This window comes from Ornithodoros turicata, unplaced genomic scaffold (assembly GCF_037126465.1).
Source record: "Ornithodoros turicata isolate Travis unplaced genomic scaffold, ASM3712646v1 Chromosome49, whole genome shotgun sequence".
NCBI lineage: Eukaryota > Metazoa > Arthropoda > Arachnida > Ixodida > Argasidae > Ornithodoros > Ornithodoros turicata.
The window spans coordinates 601,213-611,220 of record NW_026999379.1 but is presented as its reverse complement, the minus strand read 5'-3'; the positions used below and the strand labels follow the sequence as shown (position 1 = coordinate 611,220).

At 47.1% G+C, this 10,008-nt stretch overlaps 1 protein-coding gene across 1 annotated transcript; it reads right to left on the bottom strand.

The window, feature by feature from the left end:
* Window positions 1-809: 809 nt before the first annotated feature.
* LOC135374241 (uncharacterized) lies at window positions 810-1,523 on the bottom strand. Its single transcript, XM_064607239.1, has one exon. The coding sequence runs from the start codon at window positions 1,521-1,523 to the stop codon at window positions 810-812; it is 714 nt and encodes a 237-aa protein (XP_064463309.1).
* Window positions 1,524-10,008: the final 8,485 nt, after the last annotated feature.

The window sequence follows — 10,008 nt, the reverse complement described above, 5'->3', positions numbered from 1 at the left end:
AGTCCGCGCGCGCAATCTTCAACTTCTCCGGGGCGAGGTGACGAGGCCGCGCGAAAACGGGGTCGTCGGAGGTCTTGATGTAGTGAACCACGCCGTGACTGACAGGCTTCGACCATCAGGTGCTTGCGTAAGGGTGGGAAATTCACGCAATGATGGCAGCGTACGGTGACAGCAAGGCAGAAATGGGCCTGAGCGTCGGATATGGAACGTCACTAGTGGAGAAAGCTCGGACAGACAAGGTCGTGGACGAGTGTACGAGGGTCGAGGAGTGTACGCTTGCGCGCTACGTCGACCGTAAGGCGGAAGTGCTGAAGGAAGTCCGCCCCCAAGATCGCTCTGTCGACGGCCGCTACGAGGAAGAGCCATGGGAAATTTCGGCGCACCCCAAGGTTCAGCGTAAGGGACACCTGGCGGTAGACCGGAATGCCGGTGTTGTTCACGGCAGTAAGGTAAGAAATGGGCTTGAGTCGCCGGTCAAGAGCGTTTGCGGGCAGCACACTGACTTCGGCGCCGGTATCGACGAGAAACCTTATCCCTGACGTGTGGTCGGTGACGAAGTACAGACAGCTGCTGGAGGCGTCGGAGACGGCCGCAGCCGTTAGCGGACCCTGTAAAAGTTTCCCTGCCAGGAGCAGGGACTCCTACATATTCGGGCGTGGGGCCGAAACGACGATGGTAGTGGCAAGGGCCAGCTTCTTGGTCGGGGGAATGAAATCGTGGAGAACGCCGACGGCTGCCGCACCGGAATCGACGTCGGTCAAAGCTCCGACGGCGCGACCGAAGGGGGGTCGGGTGAATCGCAGAGGCCATCAGCTCGGATAGACGGGTGAAATCCTCACGCAGCTGCGCAACTGGATCGAGTGCGCTGGCGAACTGTGGCGGTGCAACACCCGGGTGTGAGGTGGAAGCTTGGGTGGTACGCAAAGGACTTCGGCGATGCTGGGTGCGGCGTTGGAAACAGCGGCGATGTGCGGGGTGGACACCTCCATTATCTTGTCAGCGTGCGCCGCCAATTGTGGAAGCTGCAAGTCGGAGGCTGTGGCCAGTATCATCTGGACGTTGGCGGGAAGGCGCTGGAAGAAAAGCTTCTTCAAGAGAGCCTGGTCAAACGTCGGCGCGCGCTCACCGAGTAAGGCTTGCATGTCGCGCAGAAGCTGACTTCGTCTGCGATCGCCGAGTTCTTTTGCGATTAGGAGTTGATGTATCCTTTTGCGCTCGGACGCAGTCGTTCGGTCAAGGATGGCCGCCTTCAAAGCGTCGTACGGAGCAACAGCAAGAGCGCCAAGGACGTCAGCGATCTGAGCGGCGACGTCTGGCGGAAACACGCACACGACGTGGCGGAACTTCGTCAGCTGGTTGGTGACGCTTGCCAGGGAAAACTGGCACTCAACTTGCAGGAACCAGACTGTGGGGTTCTGCGGCCAGAAGGGAGGCAGGCGGACGGCGATGTGGCGAATGGCGGGTTCAGCCGTGGTGGCGTCGATTCCAGCTCCTGTGGCAGCGCTCTGCAGAGGGCTGGCCATGACAGGGCAACGTTCGGGTCACCAGTGTTGAGGTAGAGACAGACGACACAGTCGGAGGGATCAACAGTGGAGGTTTACTCTGGGCTGTCTGGCCCCAAACTAAATGGAAAAGAACAACAGCTCGCGAGAATACAACCGGTGGCCGCAGACCACTTCATCGTCGTCTGCTACATACGCTTTGTAAGTCAGTTTCTGCGCACAAGAGGAGAGGGAGAGGGTGGGGTGACGCGCGCGGTGATGTGGCGTGCTCCTATTCGTGGAGAAGCCCATTGCACAAGCTGGATCGGTAGCTTTCACGCTGTGAATTTACTTGTTGTGTTTTACTTCATTTTTAAGCGGCGAAATGGCAAATACGTGTTGTGGAGTACGTGTTGTGATAAATACGTGTTATGGACACTTGGATGGAGTATCTGTCTTCCGTGTTCCAAAAGACAAACGGGAACCGCGGCGGTGGGAAAAAGTGGTCAACCGTCGCTACTGGCAAGCTACGGATACCAGAGTTGTTTGTAGTCGTTACTTTGACGCCGCAGTACCGAGGCACAATCTTCAGAGCTTTTAAAAGTAACGCGTTTAAAAGTAATATTTCGGCGCAGGACTTCCATCCTGTCTGATAGGGTATGGATAGTTTACACGCATATCATTCAGGAGCTCACATCGCCTCCTGCGTGCCCCCAAACCACCCAAGGCACTGTACGCTACCCCTTCCCAAGAGGGACGTGGATGTGCCGAATATATCAGTCGCAAAAGCACTATGTACATGACGCATTGCGGCGACAAAAGGAAATCTTTCACTTGACGCACAGAGTTGTATCTTCAAAGTAAGTTGGAAAATGCGTAGCAGTACCGAAAAAGTATTCAAGTTCGATTACTAAATTCGACTTTTTAAAAAATATACTTAAATACACTACTCAGGTTACTGTACAAGTCTAGTGGTATGCTACTTTTGGGGCGGCGTATCTACTGTTGCAGTACATCAGTCTTTGACACGTCCTTGATGGCAGCATGCCCCAATGTAGCGTGCTATAGGACTACATTTCCCATTTCCGTTGGGGCATTCACACAAAGCACACTGTATCCGTCCATAGGTTGACAGCGTAACCCTCACGCTGTACTAACGATCTCTGAATGAAACACGCGCTTCGAACTAATACAGACGTCCAGGAATCCAAACTTAAGCACGTTCCTACGTTTAACTTTTTTTTTACGTTGGTTCAAACAGCCAAGATCATCACGAAAGGAAAACGATACTTTTGATGTCGATATTAGAGCCGTATTCGCTGTTCTACCGCTCCGCTTCGGCTGAACGCTGCCTTGTTTACCTTTTTGGAGAGAGCACATGTCTCCTCTAGAGTCACTAAATAAGCTTCGCTTCAGAGTATTGACATTGAGGTCCAAGGGAGAGTAGGAGTGCCACCTTGATTCCGCACGACATCGGTATCATCCCCATTTGGGGATCAAAGACGGATAATATAATGTTCCCTGTGGGATTGAGAAGCGTGTATGACTGTTGGGCTATAGTGCATGTATTGTCAATCAGAGTGTCCCGAGGATGTCAAGGTGAGCTCAAGGCCGTCAACTGCTGCTTGCAAACGAAAGGAACATTTCACCCGCGCACGATAGATCGTATCGTGCGCTAAAGTGCTTATTGCGCGTGCGCATGGGTAGCGTGGATGGCGAACATGGAACGATGGATGGGTAACAAGATGGCGATTCTCGCTCTTGGAACTCAGTGTCGATGCTGCCAAGTGTAGCGTATTTAGTGACTCTACTCTCCTCCAGCCAATCAAAGGCGTCCTTGAAACCAGAGCCGTATATTAAAAGGGAGTCTGGCCATTGGGAGGAGTCACAAAAAGAGGCTCGACCTGTCAATCACAGTTTCGCTCCTCTGATTGGTTTGCTTTTTACCAAGGGGGTCGCCATGACACCATACTGCCACCCAAAATGGCGACGAAAACAAACACAGTGAAGCGGGGATTTCGTGACAAAAAAGTTTCACAGACTAACCTGATTTTATGCTGCAAATGTACATCCTAATATAAATTTCTCGGAAATCAGTTTCAACTTATGCTCATCCATCAATATCTAACTGAAAATAATACGTTTTGTCGCCGGTGTTAGGCCTAGTGAACACGGCGATCACAAGGAAATCATAACAAAAACGGCGCTGTGCTGTACGATCTTATTTTTAACAGCTGGATTTCATGGATATAAACATTATTGCCTCTTATATTCCACCTATTCATGTAGATTTGTTTAAAAATCATACCGACAACAGAATGTGTCCCAGCACGTGGTTCTGACGGCAGCGGTACAACGACGGAAGCAGACGACAATTCCCAACGTGCCTTACGTTCCCTAGGTGGCGCTTATCAAATTTGCACCAACAATCCACTACTTTTGCAGATTGCGAGAGGTATCCATTTCAATCCCATCCAATCCACTTGCCACCCAAAATGGCGCTGCCCATGTTGGATAGGGGGGCAAATAGTGAGGATAGGCTGATTGATAGCGCCCCATATTTCAAGACTTCATTGGTCGGAAAGCTGAAAAAGTGGGTGGAGCTTCAGGTATAGGCATGACCCATTAATGGCCAGACTCCCTTTTAATATACGGCTCTGCTTGAAACGTCACTCTCGCGTCATGCGCGGTGACCCCGCGCGCTTACAGAGCGTATAAAGCAGGTAAACACGATGTACGGGAAGAATCTTGGATGGCCGACGGGCTACGGCGGTTCACACTTGTAATACCCTTGCCACACGTGCAGTCTTAACCGGGGTTACGGTTAATCTCCGTTACCCGAGCGAACCGCGGTTACCGTGAACCGTAGTTTGTTGTCGTCACACGGCAGTTTTTGAAATGTTCGCAGTATTCACGTGATTGTGACACAAGCACTAGGTATATTTTAATTTCGCAGTATATCATGAAAAGAAAAGAGCATATTTGTAATTAAAAAGCTCAACGATAATTAAACACACAGTACATACATGATTATCTGCGGGAAATTCCACGCATATTGACGCCAGGAAACCGGAATCTTGAGACCTCCACAGCAAGGAGGACGCAGCACTGTGTGGTCCTTTTTTAATTGGGTACGAGTTTTTTTCTTTTTCCCCTTAGGATTCCGCCGGTTTGTCCGTTTTCTTTTTCCGGGGTGTCGTTCTTCTCTTTTTTTTTTCTGAGCTGGCGTTTTTTGTTTGGGTTGAGTGTTTTGTTTTCGAGTGTTTCGGAGCTCCCACTCGTTGCCCGAGAAAACATCCTTGACCAAACCAAACACCGCTGTTCGAATATTGGGATATTACACCGTTGGGAGGATATTACATCTCCCTTATCGACACGGGAGCTAGAGTCTCTCTTAACGACGATTGTGTTTACGCGCACCGCGTTTCACGGAATGTGGAGTTGCAATTCACTGATGTCAGCCTACACAGTAATTTTTTTACACCCTTTCAATGTAAAAATCTTGTCCCATGGTGAACACGTTTTTGTTGTCGCTTTACACCGTAAAAAAGGTGGAAATTTGAACACACAGTAACCCTGTTCTTAGCATATAGGAGAGCCTTGTCTTTACATACGTTTTGTATGACTTTAAACATGTGCCTTTCTCTCGTATAGTGTGATAGCCCATTGCTCTTGACGGTAGTGCCAAGAAACTACAAGTCACTATTGTATTGCGTTGTGCAAGGTACGCGGGACATTGAAGTTTCCAGGGTTTACTGTTTTTTTTTGTCTATCCAGTGAACATTACTTGTCCATTAGATACCTAATTGATACGTCAGGTTTCTTTGCATACCGGAGTTGTTGGTAACTGTCCTTGCCCTGGCAATAAACTGATCAGTCATGAATTATGTTCCATTTCCTTGTTCCAGATCTGTAAAACATATTGCATGCGCTGAGGCCTGTCCAACGCCTCTATGGAGCAGATGTTCTCCATTGAGGTGTTTCAAAGGAAGCTCTAATCCGCTGCACAAGTCCACTTGCTGGCACCACGCGTGGTTGCCACAACTTCGTTGGAATACCGTCATATCAGAACGTCTGACCTGCACACACAGCATCCTGCAAGTGCATGCAACATCCTGCAAGCAGTATTCTGCATGTAGTAATACACCATTTTTAGTTGGTGCTACTGTTCAAAAACACCTCTCTCAAACATATTTTTTGGCACAATACACCCCATACGTGGTGTTTACAGGATGTTACACTCTATAGAATGGATGCTTTGCATGAATTACACATATTTTTAAGGGTGCACACTAAATCATTTTACACCTTTATTCGCTCAAAAAAGGTGTATTTTAGTAAAAACACCCTTTCCATTCCCGCACAAGAAGAGCATTACTAAAGGTGTAACATCGACATAGACCACGTTTTATCCAATGTCGATTATAAGGGTGTAAAGTGTGGTGTTGAAACAGGTCTGTACGTTAAATACACCTTTTCTACATCCCATTTGAATTCGGAATATGGTGGTAAAATGGTGTTTTAATTCGTGAGGAAAAAATTATGCTGGTTTCACAGCTCCGCTCAGAAAGTATTCACATTATAGACGATAACCTGAGTTAAAAACACAGCATTTCACAGCAAAGGATGTTAGGAATTTAGCTGATATATTTGACTCGTTGCGGGCATGGGTGTTGATTGAAAAAACGCATTCCCGTCACGGCTACAAGCGTTTCCCGCCGCATCACATGTAACGAACGTGTCACAACAAATTGTATTTCAGTATGCGATCCATCCGACACGCCAATATAGGCTACTGAGGGTGCCCGAGGTCTCTTCAAACCTGGGCACTCACGTTGGTCCCACAGTGTTACCAAGCTATAACGAGGCGTGCCTGCGACGCATTGCGCTCCGGTTTAGATTCAACGATGGAGCCACGGCTGGAAATCTACCATGTTCAGGATGGTGTTTGCCATAGAAACAAGAGCGTCGAACTGTACGTCTCGGCCAGTGGTCTCGGCAAGCTGCCGCGGAAGCTTGTATTACAATTGCTATTTGAGAGGGAATATTTGTCAGGAAACAATTCCATCATAAAAGGTGCTTTCAATAGAATATTCCCCTTTGAAGGGTGTTTTTGTTTTTAAACGCCCATTATGAGAGTGTTTTATTAGGATCACACTTCACTAAAGGGTGTTTTAGAAAGCACCCACCATTTGAGTGCAAACCCAACATCAAAAAGGTGTGCGCCATGGGACAAGCCATTTACACCAAAAAAGTGTAAAAAGGTTTACTGTGTGTTCAAATTTCCACCTTTTTTACGGTGTAAAGCGACACCAAAAAGGTGTTCACCGTGGGACAAGATTTTTACATTGAAAGGGTGTAAAAAATTTACTGTGTAGGCTGGCATCAGTGAATTGCAACTCCACATTCCGTGAAACGCAGTGCGCGTAAACACAATTGTCGTTAAAGCTCAGCTACGCCGATTTTCGAGTGTTACAGAATAGAATGGTACTCACAGGATGTGTTCATAAGGGAACACTGATTATGTGTGCAAAATAGTTATCCCAAACTCCTCGCGGTACTTCGAAAAAGTGAATTTTTAGTTTCACTGACATTCGGTCTTGTGGCCCGCAAACCCTGTGTCGACGACACATTCGTGGTCTGCCCGTGCTACGGCTTGGCATGATTTTTGGCTTGGTTTCTTCAGCCAAGCCGGCTAGTTTCTTCTGCCTAGCCGTCTGCTGCGCAGATTGACATTGGGGAAGTGATAAACAGTTCGCTATTAGGGAGCCAGTACATTTCTGGGCTTCACTGAACCCACGAGGAACGTGAGTTTTGCTTCCTTCGACTGCAAAGCATTAGCTAGGCCAGTACAGACTTCCTGGTGTGTTTCGTGTTCTGTGCTGCGTGCCGAGAATGAGTGAGCGTTTTGCTCCCGTCTGCAAGAACACTTCCACACTTCAGCATGCAGTTCCAATGTTTCAAACCACAACTTTCCAAAAGGCGAAAGAAAAAGCTATTGACTGCAACACTCGGTTACAGCTCCAACTGGGTGCCACCTTCGAAAGCAGCGATTTGATCTGTTCATTTGGCTCATACGAATGTTACGGAAGCAATGCGCAACTTATCCCACAGGAAGCCGGAGATGTCTCGTGTGGGACACTGTGCCAACCTTATCTGCACCAGGAGATTGCAGGGGCAGGACTAGGCAGCAGATAAAGGTAAGACGCGTAATGTTAGACAAGTCAGTCATGCGGTGCAAATGCCATCACATAGAAAAGAAAAGTACGCTATCTGTCAGTTACTGCTTCATCCTTTAGAGAGGCCCAGCGAGTGTATTCTCAGTACAGATTTTGGAATGCCTTACTTGTTAAATGATTTCGCAGGCATTCTGGCACCACCGAAAAGCTTGCACTCCACGTCTCAACTGCCACCGTCGGGGTTTCAAGCTGAAGGCTGTCACCAGTGCCAACCAGACGCTCCTTCAAAGTTCATCTGTTTTTGTTGACGGAACAGTGACGCCTGGTACTGAGACATTTCATTTTCTGATGAATCAAGTGCATTGCATCACTTGTGCTCGACTTCTTTTATTCGTATACCCTTGCTGTTGCTTGCTAGCTTAGAGCAACCATGCCTGAGGTGCTTGTGTTCTTACTCCAGCGCTTTCAGAGTACATTTAAGCAGTATCATCGTATCATATGCACGGCAGCACATCTTGTGTATTTCGAGTAAGGTATAAATTAAAATGTTGGCTCAGCTGTTGTATTTTGGTCACAAGTAAGGTGTTCTTCCAGAGCGCTCAAGGGCAGTTCAAGCAGTTCCATGTATGCAACAACACATACCTTTTCCCAGTTTTGAGTAAGGTAAATCGAAATCTTCCAGTTGATGTGTTTCGGTCATAAATTATGTTTTTCGAGACGTTTCAGGATTACATTCAAACAGCATGATGTGTGCAACAGTACATTCTTTTTCTCAGGTGAAGTAAGGTAAATCTGTCCGCTGTTGTGTTCTGGCAATGCAGCAGAAGCTTGTGTTGCATTCAAGTGGTATCATGTATACAAAAACTTGTTTTATACCTTTCTGTAGCTGCTGTACTAATATTGTGAGTACAGAGACATTCCTGCAGACCATATCGGAGCATCTTGTGTGCTATTGTTGGTATGATCTGCAGCAGTATATTGATAATGTTAATTATTCAATGACTTCAGCTAACATTTACATTCTTACTTCCAGGTAAACCTGTCACGGAGATGTCTTACCCTTTGGTATGCTTAGTGCAAGATTGTACCACCTGGAGCATTATTTTTCAATTGGCAGTGGCATCACAACACACAACACACTGCATGTCTAAGGTGCGTGTACAATGCATCAAACCTATTCTCAGGTACAGGAGAACTGGTACGGAATTACAACATGAAACGACTCCCACAGAGATCGTAAAGTCATGCCTTTTCCTCCGCGCCTCGTGTTTCATGTTGTTATCCTCACATGCAGCTCATTTCGCCTGTGCTGGGCAGCATGAGCAAACGCACATATTGTTTTTAGTCACATGACAGAGGATATAAATATAGTGAAACCTTCTTATGTTGGACACCCGCGGTGCAGCCGAATTGTGCCCTACTTATAGAGGTGTCCGAGTTACAGAATATGAGGGAAACAAAAAATGGAAAAGATCACAGCTGTGTTGCCAGAAATGTCGCCCTTCTTCAATTTATTGTCCTTAGCGGCACCTAGTGGTAGTGGTACCTCTACCCACTCTTCACTGATAATTATTACTGATTTTAGTAGATTCAATTCCGTTTAGATTCCACTTAATGGCATTACCTGGTGAGCTTTTCGAGCAGCTAGGACTTGTCTCTGAAGCGTCAGACAGCTTTTCATTGCTTTGGTGCAGCGCGCGTTAAAAGCCTCTAGACAAACCGAAGACAAGTGCTTACACAAAGAATTACAATGTAGACTGACAGCACTTCTTTTTGGACTCTAAAAACTAAAGCAACAAAATGCTGAGACCAGTATAGGGGAAAAAGGGGTGAAAGTCAAGGCCACTGGCTCATTTTGGGTCTTTTTGGTGCAAAGATGGGCCGATATTGAGGTAATTTGGCCAGGGTTTTGTCCGACTTAGCAGGGAAAACCCTGTCCTACTTCCGAGATAGGGAGGTGTCCGACATAGAGAATTTCCTCCCCATGTAGTTTCAATGGGAGCCTGCAAGTGCAATGAAATCTTGTCCGGCATGGGGAGTTGTCGGAGGTATAGGGAGGTGTCTGACTTTGGAGGTTTTACTGTACTATACAGCATTCTACATCATGTAATCTAACAGTTGTTCACGGTTGGATATTTTAACCATGGAATTTGCCCTGCATGCACCATACCACGTCCAAACACAAACAACTGCTAGACAGCAGCATGTACTGTTGCCGTATAGCATTTATGGCTTGCGTCCTTGATCGGAAACAGCGGTATCTTTTTCTGCTGCAACCGGTAAACTACAGTAAAGATTTAGAAATACTGTGTCATACCATAAAGTACTGTTGGAAATGGCAGTTTGAA